General features: G+C 47.3%; 2 protein-coding genes across 2 annotated transcripts; both read left to right on the forward strand.

The window, feature by feature from the left end:
• The first annotated feature begins 125 nt into the window (after window positions 1-125).
• On the forward strand, window positions 126-2,800 carry JRKL (JRK like). The gene has a single exon (XM_056114984.1). It carries the CDS (start codon window positions 301-303, stop codon window positions 1,858-1,860), a length of 1,560 nt encoding a protein of 519 aa, XP_055970959.1. The 5' UTR covers window positions 126-300; the 3' UTR covers window positions 1,861-2,800.
• Window positions 2,801-10,502: 7,702 nt separating this feature from the next.
• Window positions 10,503-11,295, forward strand: LOC130024399 (ORM1-like protein 2). The gene has a single exon (XM_056115135.1). The coding sequence runs from the start codon at window positions 10,518-10,520 to the stop codon at window positions 10,977-10,979; it is 462 nt and encodes a 153-aa protein (XP_055971110.1). The 5' UTR covers window positions 10,503-10,517; the 3' UTR covers window positions 10,980-11,295.
• The last annotated feature ends 9,691 nt before the right edge of the window (window positions 11,296-20,986 follow it).

Raw genomic sequence — 20,986 nt, forward strand, 5'->3', positions numbered from 1 at the left:
GAGGATCGCTGAGGGGCCGCTGAGGCGCGGCTTGAGGGGATCTCTTGAGGACACCTCTGAGGGGCCGCTGGGGAGGTCGCTAAGGGAGTCTCTGAGGGCACCCCTAGGTGCCGCAGGGGAGGTCCCTGAGACACCTCTGAGGAGGTCGCTGAGAGGGTCTCTGAAGCACCTCTGAGGGGGTCGCTGAGAGAGCCTGAGGCACCTCTGAGGGGGCTTCTGAGGTACCTCTGAAGGGGTCTTTGAAAGAGCCTCTGAGGCACCGCCGAGGTGGCCGTGCGGTATCCTTCTTCCGGCCACACCATGGCCGGCAAGCGGAAGCGGGTGGTCCTGACCATCAAGGACAAACTGGACATCATCAAGAAGCTGGAGGACGGCGGCTCGTCCAAGCAGCTGGCGGGCGTGTACGGCATAGGTGAGACCACGGTACGCGACATCCGTAAGAACAAGGAGAAGCTCATCACCTACGCCAGCAGTTCGGACTCTAGCAGCCTGCTGGCCAAGCGCAAGTCCATGAAGCCGTCCATGTATGAGGAGTTGGACCGCGCCATGCTCGAGTGGTTCAACCAGCAGCGCGCCCGTGGCAGGCCTGTTTCGGGCCCGCTGTGTGCCAAGCGCGCAGAGTTCTTCTTCTATGCGCTGGGCCTGGATGGCGACTTCAACCCTTCGGCTGGCTGGCTCACACGCTTCAAGCAGCGCCACAGCATCCGCGAGCTGAGTGGGCGACGCCCGCGCCCCCGTGGCCTGGCGGGCGACCAGGCGGCCGTGGATGACTTCTGCGGCAGCTTCGATGACTTCCTGCGGCGTGAGAACCTGCAGCCTGAGCAGGTGTACCACGCCGGCGAAACGGGGCTCTTCTGGCGTTGTCTGCCGGCACGCGCCCGGGGCGCCCCACGACCCACAGAGGACCGAGTCACCGTGCTGTGCTGCGCCAACGCCACCGGTGCGCACAAGCTCAAGCTGTGCGTGGTGGGCAAGGCCCGGCGGCCGCGCTCCTGCAAAGCCGCGGACACCGCCAACCTCCCCGTGTCCTACTTCAGCCAGAGAGGCGCCTGGATGGACCTGTCCATCTTCCGCCAGTGGTTCGACAAGATCTTTGTGCCCCAGGTCCGGGAATACCTGCGCTCCAAGGGCCTGCAGGAGAAGGCCGTGCTCCTGCTCGACAACTCCCCAACTCACCCCAACGAGAATGTGCTGCGCTCCGATGATGGCCAGATCTTCGCCAAGTACCTGCCGCCCAATGTGGCCGCCCTCGTTCAGCCCTCCGGTCAGGGTGTCATCGCCACCATGAAGAGGAACTACCGCCTGGGTCTTCTCCAGAACAACCTGGAAGAAGGCAACGACCTGCGCTCCTACTGGAAGAGGCTGACCCTGCTGGATGCACTGTATGAGATAGCCATGTCGTGGAACTTAGTGAAGCCAGTTACCATCACCAGAGCGTGGAAGAAGATTCTCCCGGCCATAGACGAGAAGGAAGGCCTGGACCTGGATGGAGAAGATATCTCAGTGGCCACCGTGGCCACCGTTTTACAGCACACCAAAGGACTGGAAAATGTGACTACTGACAACATCGAAAAGTGGCTGGAAGTGGACAGTACAGAGCCAGGCTATGAAGTGTTAAGTGATAGTGAAATTATCAGGCGAGCACAGGGCCAGACAGATGAGTCCAGTGAAAATGAGGAAGAGGAAATAGAGCTGGTCCCAGAGAAACACATTAATCATGCTGCTGCTTTACAGTGGACGGAGAATTTATTAGCTTATCTTGAACAACAAGGGGATATGATTCTGCCTGATAGACTGGTGATACGTAAACTTCGAGCTACTATCAGAAATAAGCATAAGATGTCAAACTCAAGTCAATAATGGTATTTCAGTGTTCTTATTTGATATTGTAACTTTTAATCTCTTGGCAATATGGCTCAATGTCTTTTGTTTTCTGAATTCACAGAAACAGTCCTGTGAAATACAAGATGTATCTAAGTGGTTTGAGCATTGTGTTTCCCATCATCTGTGTGTGTCTCTTGTCCCTTTATTTGTGCAGCTGTTCAAGAAGCCGATACTGTATAAACAACAAATGTCGTGGACACATGTATTCACTTTTGTACATCTTCAGTTAGCATTTCTCTAATAGCATTTACTGATTTTTTCCCTAGGAATTACAGATAACAATGAGATTGAACACTTTCCTGAAATCAAATCTTTTCTCTCCTTTGTCAGTGCTACTATAGCACTCTATGTGCTATCTGTCTTAAATAGCTACCAGTTTGGTAAATCTATATGCCTGAATGGAATGGAATACTTTGGTTGTTGATTTCAGGGTGATCTATAATAATTCAAAATAAAATCCAACAAAAAAACTAGTCTATAAATTATAAAATCTTAGGAATCACATTTCTGTTATTTTTGGGTGGGTATCAAGATGGGGATAATTTTGGGGAAATGAAATATATGTGGGAAGTGATTAATAAATGAAGCTGATAAAAGATGTTCTGATCGATTTGTATAAAATGAGTTGAACATTTGGGGAATTTTAGGTTATTTATGTAAAGCGAATCTGTAGGATTATCTAATCATTGGGTCTCATGGTTTTATTATTCATCTAATTATAGCACAGGTTTAGTAATGTTATATGTGGTAATATGGATTCCTGTGTTATATATGGGAGAGCTTTTTGGGTATTTGAAAGGTTGTTTTTTTTTCCCAACTGTGTACTTGAAAATGTAATTTGAAAAAATTTGTCTTAGCTCTCCTCCCCTTTAGTTTGATAAGAAGAAAAGAATAAAGTTTTATTATTTTAATAAGCCATAGGTTGTGCTCTATTTTATAAGGGCAGAAATAATTATGTAAAGTGTCAGATTCTAAAGGATTTTATCATTTATTATTTGACACTTCTGAAAGGCATTCTAGAATTTGCGTTGATAAGCTTTCCAGGTAAGCGCCATATATTTATTCAATACACTGAAGACATTTTACCTATTTGTATACTCTGTAACTTCAAAGTGCCCTTATTTTATGTTTCAGTGTTAAAAAAACAAAGCAGAACTGTTCTCAGTCTTTTTTTTAAAGGTTTAATTTCTTTGGAATACTTTATATTTTATAGTGCCTTCTTTAGACTTGTATAACTTAACAAGGATTTAAGCTTTCCATGATTACTGTTATCCTTATGATACGTCTAATTTTTTAAAAAGATGTTTCTGATGATAACTTTAAAAATTGTGTGGCATGAATTGCCTTACTGCAAAGGAAAAGAGCATCAGAAGTTATGTAATATTAGATAAGGTTATTACATGTTTTGTTAACAATAACCTATGAATAATTGTTCACTTTTCTAAAATGAAAGTTTGTATTATAAAGCTTTTGGAATTTCTGTGTGGATTTACTCACCGCTTCAAAAATTTACCTTGTCAGTGCATTTCAGCACTCTCATTGCCACCTAGTGGTAAAATTAACGTTATTGTTTAGGTGTGTGGTTTTAAACTTTAATATTTAGTAAAAGGTTCCCTCTTTGGTGACCTTGAGTTTGAATCTTAAATCTCTAGGCTGTTTAGGCTGCCCTTGGTTCTTTGCTTGATAGTTATTTGCTCTTTTCTGAAAGCTTCCAATACTGGTTAGCTACAATTCTGTTTTGAGTGAATTCTGTTTAAGGATGAAGGTTACAGTTTCATTCTTAAATATTATCATTAGAGCCACCCATTACTGAAGAATATGTTACATCTCAAGTCACGAATTAGGTAGAGCTGCTGCATGGCCCACACTCTTAATTGTTGATGATCATTTGCTGCAAGTAAGAGTTTAAATTTAGGTAACTGACTCCTATCACTTATGCAATCTCTTAACCTCCTATTTTCAACACTATTCTTTTATATACCCCATACCATGTATAACACACTTTTCTGCTTCTTATTGCCCTTGTGGCAACAACCTCCTCTTAATTGCCCTATTACAAGGTTATAAAGGTTATATGGTTAATTTTCCTCTGTCAACCTAATAGAAACTTGAATCACCCACTTTCTGATTTCTGGTTAGTCATGCTCAGTGAGACATTCTCACTCCAACAGTTTAAAGCTCATGATTAAGAAAATAAAATGTGCAAATATTTTGAGTTCATCTAGCAGTCTCAAAGGAAAAACCAACAAATTAAAAAAAAACTCTCCAAAACTCTCTGGTTCAATTGTAAGCTTCCTACATAAGTACTTACCCTTATGTAAAGATACCCTTGTGTTTTCCTTTGCTTATTCATACTTTCTCAGTCTTCTGTCCTCTATATTTACACTTGTCTTTGCCCTTTGTTTTTACCAGATGACTTAATCCATTGCCATTACCTGCACGCTTGTGTTCACAACTCTCTTGAGTCCGGATTTCTATTTTCAACTGAAAAGCAGAATTTAAGTCTAGGAGGCAAATTTAGACTGCCAATTTGCTCACCATCTACAGTAAGCCCTGAGAGGCACCTGGAAATAACTGACTGAATGCTCATTTAAGCTAAGCTCTATTCACCTGATTATTTTGTTGCAGAACAACCAATAGAATCACTTAGTTTCTTACTGTATCTTCTTAGCTTTTCTGAGGTACTCAAAATGCCTTGCCTTAAGCATTCCCTGTCATACACAGTCATAGTCTGTTTTGGAGACTTCATTGTTGTTACAGCACAAAAATGTCTTCATTGTTGTTACAGCACAAAAATGTCTGTTTTACCCCAATTGTCAAAAGGGCATCAAACCATTAAAACCATATTCCTCAGAAATAGACTCTTACCTGTTTACCTTTCTAAGGCAACAGGCTACTTTATGCAGTCTGATGTAATCCTGGGCGATTAGAATTTGGGAGCAAAAGAATGCCCATAGAATAGAGCCAGGGGAGATAACCTAAGGCTGTACAAAGCATAAGATCTCAGATTCTGTCAGACTCATTGCACTGTGAAGGGGTTTCAGGGCTGTGTATCTCAACTGAATCGTGAACATCTCCCAATCAAAGACCAGGGTCAGTGGTGTCGGAGTAGTGCCTGCTCTGAAGCTTGGGACTCAACAGACATGAACTGTATACTTTTTCTCTGTAAGACACATTCTAGGCAATGTGTAGGATACATGGAAATTTACAATGGACAGTAGAACAAGTGCTCAAAAAGGAAGAATGAAGAAGTGGCTCAAAAAGGAAGAACGAATGAAGTGGGATTGTCTGCTGACCATGCAAATGACTCATTCATTCTGATGTTATAAATCTTAACTAAGGAGAAGAATCCTAACATTTAAGTTGGTCTGAACATATAAGTACACTTGCTGGTTTATTGTCTTGGTTACTGCCAGCCATACCCCTGGGGAAAAAGCAATCCCCAATTGGAGGACAAGTGCTTTGGAAATACACATGCACAGACCTGCTTCATGAGCTCAATTATCAAATTTCGTCACCACTCTTCCACCTTTGGCAGTCACTTCCCTTGAGCTGCTTCCTGAGTGCTAATTCAGCACCACATACTTGAGGTTTTTGTCACAACAGCATGCATAGGTCTAGGTAATTCTAGCTGACAGGGCAAACCGCAGAATGTTAGAAATTTAGGATACATGTTGTTTTCTTCCTGTAGTCTTAGGATCATCTAAGACTTGCAGAACCGGAGTTTTTGTCAGATGATACTTGAGTCCCTGCTCCCTCCTTGACCAGCAGACCCACTGAGTCTTCCACACCCAAGAGTTACTGGAGAGAGCATGCAGGAGTTGAGCCATGTCCTCTCAGGACTGATGTGTTGTTTCAGTTTGCATCCTGATGGGGAGATTATAAGAGGGTTGCTTCTTATAGTTGATATGAAGTGTATTTTTCTATTGCTGAAAAATGCCTGAGGGTGCCATGACAATTGAAAATATATAGTCAAACACCACCATTATTTTCTGTCACTGTCACTGTCCTCCCATTGTTCATCGATTTGCTCGAGCGGGTCCAGTAACGTCTCCATCGTGAGACTTTGTTGTTACTGTGTTTGGCATATTGAATACGTTGCGGGTAGCTTGCCAGGCTCTGCCGTGTGGGCGAGATACTCTCGGTAGCTCGCCGGGCTTTCCGAGAGGGGCAGAGGAATCGAACTCAGGTCGGCCATGTTGGCTGCGTGCAAGGCAAACGCCCTACCTGCTGCGCTATGTTTAGGATGGGGCCAGAGTGATAGTACAGCCAGTAGGGCATTTGCCTTGCACACAGCTGACCTGGGTTCCATCCCTGGCATCCCATATGGTCCCCCAAGCACCCTCAGAAGTAATTCCTGAGTGCAGAACCAGGAGTAACTCTGAGCATTGCTGGGTGTGACCCAAAAAGCCAAAAAAAATGTTTAGGACTGGCTTATTTTGATTATGTGAGTTATTATAAATATTATTTTAATAAATGAAATAAAATTGATGCCATGTGAAAAATTACTTGTCAATAAATTATAAATTCTTTGTGCCCTCATTAGTTGAAAATCACCTCTTTCTAATTACAATTGGGGAAAATTTCAAATATTAACAAGATGTCTCTGATAGATATTTAAGTATTAGTTGGATGCGACTATAAAATGGTTTCATTTGTTTATTTTTTCACTCAATTATTTATCTGCTAACAAATACCCACCTGCCCCACAGGTGAATTGAGCCCAATTAGGATATGAACTGTAGTTAATTTGGGTTGATAATGAGTCTGGTAAGTATTCTAGTGAGAAAATTAATTTTCAAGGATTCAATATGTCTCATCAGTTTGCGACAATACATAAGTACTTATATCGTTTTTCTAAAACATAAGACACTTCAAAAAGAGAAAACAGTAGACTTTTATTTTCAGTAATTAGATTATGGCACATTTTTGGTCACTTAATCTTATCACTTAACTTCCCGTTAGTCGTCGATTTGCTCGAGCGGGCGCCAGTAACGTCTCCATTTGTCCCTGTCGCGTGCTAGTGTAGCCCAATGGCATCTGTTCGCTCCGGGAACATGAAGGGCCTCAAACCGATCGTTCATGATCTTGACGAAGAAGTCTGACCATCTGGTAGGTGGGCGGCCACGCGGTCTTTTGACATCCCGTGGAATCCAATCAGTAACAGCTCTAGTCCAACGGTCGTCTTTAAATCTCATTACGTGACCAGCCCATCTGATTTTCGACACCTTGGCAAATGAGACAGCGTCCCTGATCCTTGATCGTCGACGGATGTCAGAACTCCGGATTCGTTCTCTCATTTGAGTGAAACGTGATATTCCAAGCATAGCTCTTTCTATTCTTCTTTGGGAGACCTGAATAGCGTTCTCATCTTGTTTGCGTAGGGCCCAGGTCTCTGAGGCATATGTTAATGCAGGAAGAACAGTGGAATCAAAGAGATGTGCCCGGAGCCGGAGGTTCTTCGTCCTCTTAGCTATTTCTTCGACGTTCTTGAAGGCGTTCCAAGCCGCTCTCTTCCTCCTGCGCAGCTCGGGTGCCAGGTCATTTCTCATGTTGACCTCTCGACCTAGGTAGACATAGCTGTTGCATTCGGAGATGGTCGTTCCATTGAGAGCGAATGGGGCGTCAGGAACAAGGCTGTTTCTCATAAACATTGTCTTCGTAAGATTCAGCTGTAGTCCTACCTTTCCACACTCATGGTCAAAGTCGGCCAGCATTTGTGCCGCTTGGCTGATGTTTGGTGTTATTAAAACAATGTCATCAGCAAAGCGGAGGTGGTGTAGTTGCCGACCATCTATCTTCACTCCCATTCCTTCCCATTCCAGTCGTCGCATGATGTTCTCGAGGGTGGCACTGAAGAGTTTCGGTGAAATGGTATCACCCTGCCGCACCCCTCTCTTGACATCAACGATCACTTCTTTGTAGAATGGTGAGATCCTGGTAGTGAATCCGCAATACAGCTCACGGAGGATCCTGATGTATTGGGCTTGAATGCCCTGATTGGCTAGGGCTTCAATGACCGCTTCCGTCTCAACAGAATCAAAGGCCTTCTTTAAATCAATGAACGTTAAGCAGAGCGGCATCTTGAACTCCCGAGAAACCTCAATGAGCTTGGTTATCGTGTGGATATGGTCGATGGTGCTGAATCCTTTGCGGAACCCTGCTTGCTCGCATGGTTGTCCTTCATCTAATGTTCTGCCAATCCTATTCAGGATGACTCGAGTGAACAACTTGTAGATGACAGACAATAGGCAGATCGGGCGATAGTTGCCTATGTCATGGATGTCTCCCTTCTTGAACAGTAGTACGGTCCTGCTGGTTTTCAATTGGGACGGAACCTTGCATTCAGACAGGTAGCGAGTGAAGAGCCGAGCCAGTGTATTGATGAGTACTGACGGCAGGTTCTTCAGGTGTTCAGGTCTGACCTTGTCTGGGCCGGGTGCTGTTTGTTTCTTTACCAACGAAATGGCGTGTCGGATTTCGGAGGGGAGAACGTTGGGAACAACATACCCATCCTGTGGAATTTGGTATGTTGGCAAGTGGACATGGCTATCGAAGAGATTTGAGTAGAAGTCATGGATAATCTTCTCCATTGCCATTCTGGAGGATGTGATGGATCCATCAGGACGTCGGAGGGCAGTCATCTTGCTCTTATAGTTGGCGAAGGACAGGCGGGCCTTACGAATACTTTTCCCGGCTTCTGCCGCATCTACCAGTACTACTTCCACTACCCAGCCGTTGCCACACTCCACGACGCTTTCCGGACCCGCGCAGCAGCTCCGGCCGAGACCCACGCACAACTGAAGACCCACAGAACAAGATAAGCGGAACTCTCTGAGACCTTGGACTCCAGGCTCGGCGGACCCAGGGACAGAGCTTCTCTGCTTGCTCCCACCACCACAGGTGACAAAGGGATTCTAATCAGGAGCCCCACCCTACCCTGCCCTGTCTGCTTCCATCAACCACCCAGGGATCGAATTGTGCACAGGAGACCCACCCTACCCAGATAAATACCCCACTGGCAGACTTCCACTCTCGACACTACTTCCACTACCCAGCCGTTGCCACACTCCACGACGCTTTCCGGACCCGCGCGGCCGCTGACACATCATAAGACACTAAATACCCATCTTCTGGAATTGTCGTACCATATTTGATAGGGGTCAAATATGGTAACACCTACAAGGGTGATTAGAGGTCACCCCAAAAGCCTCTATCCCTCTCGGAAAGACTGGCAAGCTACCGAGAGTATTCCGCCCGCACGGAAGAGCCTGGCAAGCTATCCGCTGTGTATTCGATATGCCAAAACCAGTAACTACAACTGGTCTCATTCACATTTTTGGTAATCTTTTAAAAAATTCTCTAAGCTGGGGAGACAGGCCACAAGGCTAGTGGGCACCCTTTGCATGCAGAAGACCAGGCTTTGATCCCCAGCAAGGCATAGACCCTGCACATAGCAATGGATGTAGCCCCTGGGCAGAGAACAGGTGTAATCCAACATCCCCACACCCCACATAGAAGAATTAGAGGAAAAAAATTAAAGCATGACTAACTGATAAATTTCATTGCCTAATAAAATTTATTGAAGATATTTGGTGGTGGTGTCTCCAAGTATCTGGAATGGAAAAGAATATGGTTTATAGTAGCTAAGACAACTGAGGAACTGGAGTGCTCACTTAGGAGGCTAAAGTACATGCTTTCTTTGCCCAAGGTCTTTTAGATCTCTGGCACTGCACGGTCCCTTTAATACTGCCAGGAATGAGCCCTGAACATGGTTGAGTGTGGGCTCAAAACAAACTGGATAATATCAGCCAATAATTAATGTAGTGCACATCAGTAACTGAACATTTAAGAGGACTGCACTAGGTACTTTGAGTTCTTTAAGGGACAGCCCTGGGGGTAACATACAGCAAATTCATTTACTGACCTATCGTTAAGCTACCAACAGGGAATTGTTTTGGCCTCAAAATTGGTTTGAGACTGACGTGGGTCTTGTTTCCAGATCCCAGAAACTTCAGAACAAGGGTGTTACCATCACGAACAGAGCTCAAGGCCAGATCCAGCAGGCAGTTTGCTAACTTTTTAGAAGCTCAGCTCCCATGTCGGTTGTGAGGCTTGATGCTTTTCTCAGTGCTGAGATTCACACTGAAAGGTTGTGGAGGGAGCACTGCTCAAACAAGCAAGCAGCGGAAAAATACCTTCAGGAGCGTTCAGACATGCACTTCCTAGGCACCGACCTAGCTCCTCCCGGATAACAGGCCCGGTTCTAATGTCTAAGGATTTTTTTTCTTTGATCAGTGCAGTGGTTTTGTAATGTAAGCTTTTTACTTCATTTCTGTAGAGATTTTAAAAAATCACATTTTACCATAACATATAACAACTGTTGAATATAAGCAAAAAGCAAAAAAGGCAAATTTAGAAAGAATTAGACAACAAGCTTAATAATACGCTTGAGACCAAAGTGGCATAGATAAAATGCCTCTCAGTGTGTTTATATGCTGAATTTTTTAGGGATTTCAAGAGGTCGTTTCTGCACTTGGTACAAAAGACTGGCCTTGGGCAGCTTCCTGGAGACTGCAGGTGTAGAAGCGAGCGCCGCGTCCCGAGCCCAACGGGCTTCAGAAGCTGGCAGGATGAATGTGAGGGTGGCACACAGCGAAGTCAACCCAAACACCCGAGTGATGAATAGCAGGGGCATCTGGCTGGCCTACATCGTCCTAGTAGGACTGCTGCATATGGTTCTCCTCAGCATCCCCTTCTTCAGCATTCCAGTCATCTGGACCCTGACCAATGTCATCCATAACTTGGCTATGTATGTTTTCCTGCAAACAGTGAAAGGGACACCTTTGGAAACCCATGACCAAGGAAAGGCTCGGCTGCTGACACACTGGGAACAGATGGACTATGGGCTACAATTTACATCTTCCAGAAAATTCCTCAGCATCTCTCCTATTGTACACCAACTTCTGGCCAGTTTCTACACCAAATATGATGCTGCTCACTTCTTCATCAACACAACCTCATTGCTAAGTGTACTACTTCCAAAGTTGCCCCAATTCCATGGAGTTCATCTCTTTGGCATCAACAACTACTAAGGGATGTGCCAGGGGAAAACTGCTGGAACAAAAGGCTGTACTATACAGTCTTTTATCTTGAAAGTCTGATAATTATACAACTTTTCCCAAACTGTAAGGACAAAGATACTGGACAATGGGGCTCCCTGGGTCCAATCCTGCTAAGAGTAGATATTTTTTTGAATCAGGGAAGGCAAGTGAGGTAAGGGTCAAATGGTTCCTCTGTGGTAGGAAGCCATGTCTGAGCAGCATTTTTAGTAGTTAAATTTACCTATGTCATCCACCCTCACACCCTTACAGCATTATGCTCTGTTTTCTTTAAAATAAAGTTCTCTCTTTTTTTCCAAAAAAAAAAAAGACCGGCCTTTTCCTTCCTTATTAATCTGCAATCCTTAAATGTGCCACAACAAGGGTATCTCTCACTGAGCATTTACTATGTGCCAATAGCCTCCCATAGGACCTCTCCAACACAAATCCTGTCATGTGCTGGTGTACCTGTGAGGAACAAGGTACCTCATACCTGGAGAGGCTTACTGAGGTGGAGCGCTTGCGGAGATGATGTTAGCTGAAGTGGCAGAGCACACAATAGTAGAGGTAAGGCCAAGTTTCTCCCCAGCCCTGGACAGAGTGGCCCGACAAAGAAGATACAAAAGTCTGGAAACAGCTTCTATTGTGTTGTCAGAGGGTGATGGTTCCATGTGGCACTGGGCACTGAGTTCACAGCATCTTGCTGTGCTGCACAGTGACTAGTGGCTTGTGAAGACACTGAATCATTCCCAGGCTATCACACCTGCATCATGTGACAACTTTTAACGTAATAAGCAACACACATATATTGGCTTTAGAGGAAGAACAGAAATCAATGAAAAGGATTAAGGGGTTTATTTTTTCCTGGTGTGTGTTTATGTGTTTCTGGGCCACACCCAGCAGTACTCAGGACTCACTCCTGGCTCTGTGCTCAGGAATCACTCCTGGGGGCAGGGGATTGGGGGACCATATGGGATGCCAGGGGTCGAATGAACCCTAGCTGGCCACGTGTAAGGCAAATGCCCTCTTCACTGTACTATCACTCTGGAATCTAAGTTATAAATTCTTATCCAACCCATATACCCATATATAAAATTATTTATTCATTTAAAGTTTTTTTTTTTAATTTGGACCTTCCAAGCAGTTGTCCAAGGGATCCTACTGCCAACAGTGCCTCTGGTCCCTAAGCAGCATTCTCTCTCTCTCTCTCTCTCTTTCTCTTTCTCTCTCTCTCTCTCTCTCTCTCTCTCTCTCTCTCTCTCTTTCTCTCTCTCTCCCCTCTCCAGTCCTCGTGTCCTCGTTTTCTCATTCAGTTATTTTTCTGACAAACAATTACAAAGTCTGTGTACAAATGCCTTCCTAGGGTCAGGTGAATGAGACCAGTTGTAGTTACACCAAACATCAGCCAAGCGGCACAAATGCTGGCCGACTTTGACCATGAGTGTGGAAAGGTAGGACTACAGCTGAATCTTACGAAGACAATGTTTATGAGAAACAGCCTCGTTCCTGACGCCCCATTCGCTCTCAATGGAACGACCATCTCCGAATGCAACAGCTATGTGTACCTAGGTCGAGAGGTCAATATGACAAATGACCTGGCACCCGAGCTGCGCAGGAGGAAGAGAGCGGCTTGGAACGCCTTCAAGAACGTCGAAGAAATAGCTAAGAGGACGAAGAACCTCCGGCTCCGGTCACATCTCTTTGATTTCACTGTTCTTCCTGCATTAACATATGCCTCAGAGACCTAGGCCCTACGCAAACAAGATGAGAACGCCATTCAGGTCTCCCAAAGAAGAATAGAAAGAGCTAAGCTTGGAATATCACGTTTCACTCAAATGAGAGAAAAAATCCGGAGTTCTGACATCCGTCGACGATCAAGAATCAGGGACACTGTCTCATTTGCCAAGGTGTCGAAAATCAGATGGGCTGGTCACGTAATGAGATTTAAAGACGACCGCTGGACTAGAGCTGTTACCGACTGGATTCCACGGGATGTCAAAAGACCGCGTGGTCGCCCACCTACCAGATGGTCAGACTTCTTCGTCAAGATCATGAACGATTGGTTTGAGGCCCTTCATGTTCCCGGAGTGAAGAGATGCCATTGGGCTACACTAGCACGCGACAGGGACAAATGGAGACGTTACTGGCGCCCGCTCGAGCAAATCGACGACTAACGGGAAGTAAAGTGAAGTGAAGTGTACAAATGCAAGAAAGATAGACTCTATTTAGACATAACTCCTGACCAGGAATTTGGGGTCCTAAGTGTATCTTCATTATGAAGGCCATACTCAGAATTTTCCAGATCCAAAAAGAAGGCCTTGGAGCTCTCAGGTTAAAACAGATCTTGTAACAACCTTTGTTTAAATGTCATAATCTGGCTTCCTGTGGCAGGAGGGCACTCCAGCTCACCTGTCAAACCAATCCTGACAGGCCTTGGAAAGCACCATCAGAAGCCAGGAGAGAGTCTTTTGTATGAGTAAGGCTTACAGACAGTAAAACAGAAAGGCTGGCGGCTTCTCAACCATGCCCCTACTCCCCCAGTTGCTCAATTATGAATCTCTTGTATCTGCTTTTGTGTGGCTGGTGTTAGATTACCCAATTAGGACTGTTAACTGAGGCTCCAAGCCCACGCTTGATGTCACGGTGTGATGCAGGAAAGGCTCCAGGAAAAGCCAAAAAATCCTCTGTCTGACCAGTCCATCCCTGCTGCCAGCACTCAAAGCACCGTTCTCCCAGGTGTAGCCGCTGGCTTATTTTCCAGCTTAATTGTGCACTTCCCTGTGTGCCTCAGCCTTGGCGAGCACGAGGTCCCAGGCTCGGGACTCACGGTGCGTGCTTTTTACCTTGCAGGAGATCCCCTGGCAGCACCCAGCACACCCTGGGGAGCAGGCAAGCCAGGTGGCAGTTACCATGCTAGTTCGGCGGCCTTGGCGGCGCCCTCCCAGAGTGCTGCTGTGCATGGTTATCCTCTGATGCAGGTTGGTGTGAGGGCGGATGGGGTGTGGAACACGGCTCTGTCCTGGGGGCCGCTGGCCTCTGTGCGGGTGTCGACAGGCGGCTGGGCCTCTGCTCTGTGGCTCCCAGGTGTGCATGGTGGGGCAGCCCCATGTGGGGGGTCCACTGGATTTCGACCCCTGTGGGTCCGTCCAGAAGGGCTGGGGGGTGGGGGAGAGTCACACAGGGCGGGTTTGAACCCAAGCCTCCCGCCTACATATCCTGTGCTCCAGCCTAGACCTGCCCTGGAGCTTCCCAAAGTGCATGCAGGGCTGGGGGCATAGGACAGCGGGGAGGGGCTTGTCTTGCATGGGAACCCACCTTGGTTCCCTCCCTGCCCCCCCGCCCAGATAGTACCCAGAGCCCCTCCAGGAGGGACTCTGAGCCCCCCTAAGGGGCTTCTGTTTGCGTGTGTGTGCTCAGCTCCTTTTTTGAGCTCTTCCTCCCTGGAGACTCTACACTGGCTTGTTTGCTCAATGTTGGCCTTTCAGGGTTCTTAGTATATTGGGAATAAAAGCCTCTTATCATACATGCATTTTGCAGATATTTTCTCCTAGCCTGAGTCTATTTGCTTTTATTCTCTAAACTATTTTTTCTTTTCTTTTTTTGTGGGAGGGCAATGAAAAGATTTAATGGACTAAAACTTTCAGTGTTTTGGAGCTATACTCAGTCCTAACAGGGATGGAACCGGTGATCTGGTGTGCAAAGTTTGCCTATCTCATCCCATTCCTTCGCCACCTCCCTGGCCCTCCAGTGTTTCCTTTTCCGCCTTATATTTTTGGCGTTTTATCTGAGAACATCACCACCACCACCTCCGCCATCACAGTTTCCTAGTCTCTTACCATTTGGACATTAAAGACTTGGCTCTGTGTTTCGTAAGGCTTCACGGGGCACACTGGGAGGGAGTAAGGCCCGTGTCCATCTGATGTGGCATCAATACCCACAAATTCTTCTCCTAGGTGTCTGTTCTGCTGTCTGACACAATGGGCCCCATTTGTGTGGGTTTGCTGCTGGGCTCCATCTTGTCCTGTGAATCGGCCTGTTCCTCACTTGCTCACACCCCTGTTTGGGTTACAAAGTAGTCAGGAGTATTTCCAGCCTTCTCACAGCCTCTGCTGTGTTTTTGTCTTTGGGTAGATCTTCACACATAAAGGTAGAACCTGGGGCCAGAGCAGTAGGACAGCAGGTAGGGTGTTTTCTTCGATACGACCAACCTGCGTTCAATTCCCAGTATCCCGCATGGTCCTGTGAACATCTCCATGAGTGATTCCTGAGTACAGAGCCAGGAGCAACCCCTGAGCATCACTGCTTGTAGTTCCCAAACAAAACAAACCCCAAACAAATAAAGGTGGGATGTTTGACACTATTTGCAAACTGACGTGGTGGGTATCTGATTGCTACTGTAGGTCATGCTGGAAAGAGCTGAGTCTATATTGAGTTTCCCACGAGAGTCAACACGAATATGTCTTCATTGCTCTTATTATTTATTTTGGTCCATTACGTTTTTGTAATTTTCCTCATGCAGATGTTAAACATGTTTTGTTAGGTTTCTAAGTACTTCGTTTTGTTGGTGGTGGTGCTGCTAATGTAGGTGATATTATGTTTCAAATCTAAGTTCTAGTGATTCATTACTAACATGTAGGGGTTTACCCTTCTATTATACAGCCCACTGGAATTGTATTAGTTCCCAAGATGCTTTTGGAACATCTCAGTGGATTTGGATTTTGTTTATGCACAGTTGCTTCACTTGTGGACCAAGGGTTTTTTACATCTTCCCAATCTCCACACACTTTGAACTTCTGGTTCTTTTTTTTTTTTTTCTTTTTGGGTCACACCTGGTGATGCACAGTGGTTACTCCTGGCTCATGCATTCAGGAATTACTCCTGGTGGTGCTCAGGGGACCATATGGGATGCTGCAAATCGAACCCGGGTCGGCTGTGTGCAAGGCAAACGCCCTACCCACTGTGCTATTGCTCCAGCCCCTGGTTCTTATTTTATGGTGTGAACTTGAACTTCCAATATGATGTTGGGAGGAAGTGGTTACTTACATTACTTTAAGAGGTTGAGAGTGGAAATAGGCAAATTAGTTCCATGTTAGATAAACATCCTCCCCATCCCCCCTTTCCCCATGAGTAAGAAAACACTTCAAATCTTCAAGCCAACCGCTGGGGATGGTTCAGTGCTGAGAGCACCTGCCTAGCAAGAGGGGCTGTGAGGTCAGTGCATGGTGCTGTCCGCATGTGCCAAGAGTGACTGGGGCTCTGCTGACTGCCACCCCCATGTTATTGGGGCAGCAGTGACATCTCTTATGTGGTCACTGAAGGCGCTTGGTGTTAACACCATGACTAGAGATGTGGGAGTGCTTTGGGAGTCCACCCGCAGAGAGCACTGGAGAGAGCAGCCCAGTGCCAGAGGGGGAGAGTTTGATAGGTCCAGTACAGGGACTTCCACTGTGTTTAATGCAGCCTGCAGCCTACAGGCTTGCAAGGGAGTCAGAGTAGGGGCTGAGGATGGCCTCTTGGAGCAAGTACAAGGCACTCAGAGGAACACAACACACACATACACAGGGCTCCCTGCTAACAAACATGCACAGCCCCCTACCCCCTGAAGCCACCCCATCAGGCGTATGCAAACACCCCCCCGCACATGCACACCACACATATGCATACTCTGCCCCTACCCAGAACCACCCCGTCAGCACACACACGCACACACACGCACACCCTGACCCCAGAACCATCTTATCAGCACACACACCACACCGCACACATACACCATACACACGTACACCCTTTTCCCAGAACCATCACTGTCAGCACCCACACACTCCATACCACACATAGACATACCACACACACATGCATACCTTGCCCCCAGAACTACCCCATCAACACACACTCATGCACACACACAATCATGCAGAAGCACTTCATGAACGCCTTCTCTAGCGAGGCCCATTCCAGTCTGTCACACACACTTTGCCCCTAAAGCCCTTTATTGGAGGCCACCTCTGCCTCCAGTATTGACCAAGGCAGCTGAGACTGCAAGCGTAGGAGAGCGGAGGCGTCTCACGGGCCAACATCTCCCCCTGGTGCAGCTTCTGAGTAGCGACTCGGCTTCACAGGACTGGGTTGGTCCAGGTGAACCGCTGCTGCCTTGATTTCCAATGGGGGGTGAAGCCTCAGAGATCACTGACTCCTTTAGCCCAAGGTTCCAGAGAGAGCTGGGCTGAGTAGGCTGGGGGTGCGGCTCTCCTGGGTTGCCAGTGCAGCTCCCAGGCTCTCCATGGGCCGGCTTCTGGGGAACTTCCTGCCTGCCCAACCCTCCCCCCTTATCCTAGGGCTGGCCAGGAACTGGGTGAAGCTTCTGGAATTTCCTGCCTCACTGTGGAAACGCTCCTTAGGGAAGACTTGGCTTTGCTGTTGCAGTGCTGGCTCCTTAGCATTGGAGGGTCCCTTTGTCCCCCCCAGGCTTGGGGAGCAGTTTGGGGGGTGGAGGGGGGAGGAACAGCTGGGACATGGTCCAGCCCTGTCCTCCACCAGAACAGAGCATGCGAATGCACACACTCAGAGACACACATCACACACGGATGCACTGATTTATATACACACTCACACACTTGCCCACACACATTCACATGCTGGCACACATACATACATTCACACGCTGGCACACACACACACATACACACACACACACACACACACAGAAACACGGGCACACATGGACCCTGGGCAGCCAATAGCTGCTCACACCTTACCCATTTCTCTGCCCTGTCTTCTGAAGTAGACAGCACTGCCTGGTGTCCAGTGCCCTCTGCCTGCCAGGGGCTCCCCCATGCCCCCAGCCCAACTTGCAGACAACTCCCCACCACGGAAACGGGGCCACTTTGTTGCGTTCAGCATTTGGCAGTATTTCCCATGGGCTGAGCGGGCTGACATGGGTGATGAGCTCTGTGGGATGGACGTTCTCTCAGGCAGCACCAGGGGTGCCTGCAGACCCCTCAACTCCCAGCACAGGCCTGTTGGAGGGGGAGCATCGGAACTCCTTCCCACAGCTGGACACTTTCTTGTCATCCTTCTGCTTAAGTGGCCAGAATACCTGCACTTATCCAAATGAAAATCGAAGGCTGGGGCTTGACAAATGACCTGCGGGCTAGGTTGTGATATGCATAAGGAATTAACTGCCTTCTCTCGAGAGAGCATCTGTTTCCATTCGGTTATTTATGGCTACTCAACAACCTCCGGAACCCCCCCACCCCCAAGCAATTCTTGAAATGTTCACACACACACACACACACACACACATTCACACACGACCTGATCATTGCCACATGCCACGTGGAGACTCATAGATCTTCTCTTGCCAGGGGCTTACTTGCCCAAACTGGTTTCAGTAGAAAACATGGGGGCAGAGTCTGGGATTCACGTGGCAGAGCCCCGGCATCTCCACAGGGAAACTGATCCTTGACTCCTGGTGGTGCATTTGTGTGGGACGAGTGAGAGAGGCCAGTTCCGAGCAATTATGACACGGTGTGCAGGGCACCTGATATCCAGCCTTAGCATGGGGGCAGCACTTGCATCTCTGTCCTCTCAGCTGAAGCTCACTGCTGAGAGAGAGAGGACAGAGACAGCTGGGGGAGGGGGGTGACAGGGCCAGGGCTACCTGTGGGCCAGTGAGGGCCGAGGCAGACAGTGAGGGATTGTTTCAGGATGGTGGGAGCTTCTGTGCGTATGTGTGCATGTATGCGTACATGTGTGCATGTATGCATTTTCTGTGTGCTTACATGTATGCTTGTGCAGACTTCTGCATATGTGTATTGGGTATGTGTGTAGGTGTGTGTGGATGCATGTGTGTGTGTGTATGTTTCTGTGGATGTGTGCGAATGTGTTTTGTGTTTGAGAAAACTAGGGAAATAGGACTGTGGGTGTTAGGTAAGAAAGGAAATCCCCATCTCAGTGTTGAAATGAAGTCAGGTTTTCTTCTTCCTCGCATGCATGAGTGCTTGCTAGCATGCATGCGTTCATGCTTGCATGCATGAGTGCTTGCTTGCATGCAAGCATGCATGCGTGCTTGTATGCATAAGTACTTGTTTACTTGCATGCATGTATGCTTGCTTGCTAGCGTGCACGAGTGCTGGCTTGCTTACTAGTGTGCATGTGTGCTTGCTTATGTGCATGAGTGCTTACTTGCATGCTTGCTTGTATGCATGTGTACTTGCTTGCGTGGATGAGTACTAGCTTTTTTTTTTTTTTGGTGGGTTAGGGCTATACCTAGTGATGCTCAGCGCTTACTCCGTGCTCAGGGATCACCCCTGGCAGGGCTGGAACGGGCATTTATGGTGCTGGGGATCAATCCTGGTTGGGCTGCCTGCAAGGCAAGAGTTTTACCTTCTGTACTATCATTCTGACCCCCCCTCCCCCAATCTCTTTTGAAACCATGGCTGATGTCTTCTTTTTCAAGACTTCCTAGTTTCTGGGAGAGTCCATCACGCTTGAAGTGGGATTTGAGTCTTAACGAGAAGGCCTGGATCTTGAAAGCTGGTCCCATGCCAGGGTGAGGCCTGCAGGAATGTTAATCTGAGATCTGGCTCAAAGGAGCTCTCTGGTCTCCATCTGGGTCCCCCTCCCTGTCCCCAAGTCTCCCAGCAGGGGGAGCTCGGAGCCCAGGCTGCATCAGCCCCTGTGACATTCCAGCTGACCCTTTGCACTGTCCTGGTGATTCTTAATTAACGTTAACTCAGCATCACGGTTTCATCGACACCCGTAAAGTGAGGTGATTGTGACCTTGATTAATAAGATGGGTAATCGTTTCGGAGATATTGGGAATTAGAAATGTGCTAAATGTTTCTCCTTAGTGATTACCTGGACCTGTAATCGATAAAAACAGAATCTGAATTGCGGATGGTTCAGGTTCCTTTGCAGGGTCGCAGTGTTTCTCCTGGAACATAGCGTTGAAATAGGCTTGTGGTAGTTTAATGGTAAGAGGAGACTAAATCTTTCTTATTTTGTGGGTGGGGGTTTAATTGTTTCTTATCTTAATATCAAATATCAAAGAATTTTTTAGGCATGAGTTCAGTGGAGGAGGTTGAAGATATAATTGGTGTTTTTTTTCTTCTTCCATTTCTTGGATCAAGGAAGGGAAGAATCAGTCTGTCAATTCCTTATGAATCAAACGCCAGAGAAGTCACAAGGTGGCGCTCTCTGCTTTCTTTCGGACCATCCCACACAAAACACATTCGCACACATCCACAGAAACATACACACACACATGCATCCACACACACCTACACCTACACATACCCAATTGTTATTAACAATAAACAATAGCCTGCGTTTATTGTTTGTCAATTGATTAGTATTAACCAGAAGACCCTAGTGCTGGGCACATTCCACCCCAAGTGATGTAAGGTCTCTCCTGGCCTCTGTTGGCATGGGGGTGCCTCACTTGGTTTGTTTTCAGACGTAGAGCTGGTCTCCGTACAGCCCGGGTCCCTGCACCCACTTCTTGAGATTCTTGAGCGTGTGCCTCAAGACCCCCAACAGACTTCTGCCTCTGCTTGCTGGGTGAGACTCGATGGTGTCAGGACTGGGGAAAATGTCCCTCTTCTGGGTTCTTCCTGAACTGGAGGGGCACACTCATGACCATCAGACACAGTAGCAGAAGAGATGGGGTCGTATCTAGTGCAACCCCGTGTGTGGCTGGGAGGAGCCGGGGGCCACAGCCGGACTCGGCTGCAGAGAGGAGGGAAAAGACCAGGGCCAGGCGGGGGCTTGGTTTGGGGCTGCCTCCACCATCAGGCTGCTTGGCCACTGCCCTCAGTCTTGGGAAGCTGCTTTTGTCAAAACTTCCATTTCCTCTGGGGCCTGTGTGGGTCTGTCAGCCCAGGTCCCCAGCATGGGGCTTGTGTTGGGAAAGAAAGGCCCTGTAGCATTGGAGGGTGAGCCCTGGGTTGCTCCGTCCCTGTCCCCATGGCCTGTGGCTGTCCTGTCCCTACGCCTGTGGA

This window comes from Sorex fumeus, unplaced genomic scaffold, assembly GCF_029834395.1.
Source record: "Sorex fumeus unplaced genomic scaffold, SorFum_2.1 ptg000028l, whole genome shotgun sequence".
NCBI classification, from domain to species: Eukaryota; Metazoa; Chordata; class Mammalia; order Eulipotyphla; family Soricidae; genus Sorex; species Sorex fumeus.

Bases quoted from the DNA above. Each gene is read 5' to 3' on its own strand.
- JRKL (XM_056114984.1), top strand. From the start codon at position 301: ATGGCCGGCAAGCGGAAGCGGGTGGTCCTGACCATCAAGGACAAACTG.
- LOC130024399 (XM_056115135.1), top strand. From the start codon at position 10,518: ATGAATGTGAGGGTGGCACACAGCGAAGTCAACCCAAACACCCGAGTG.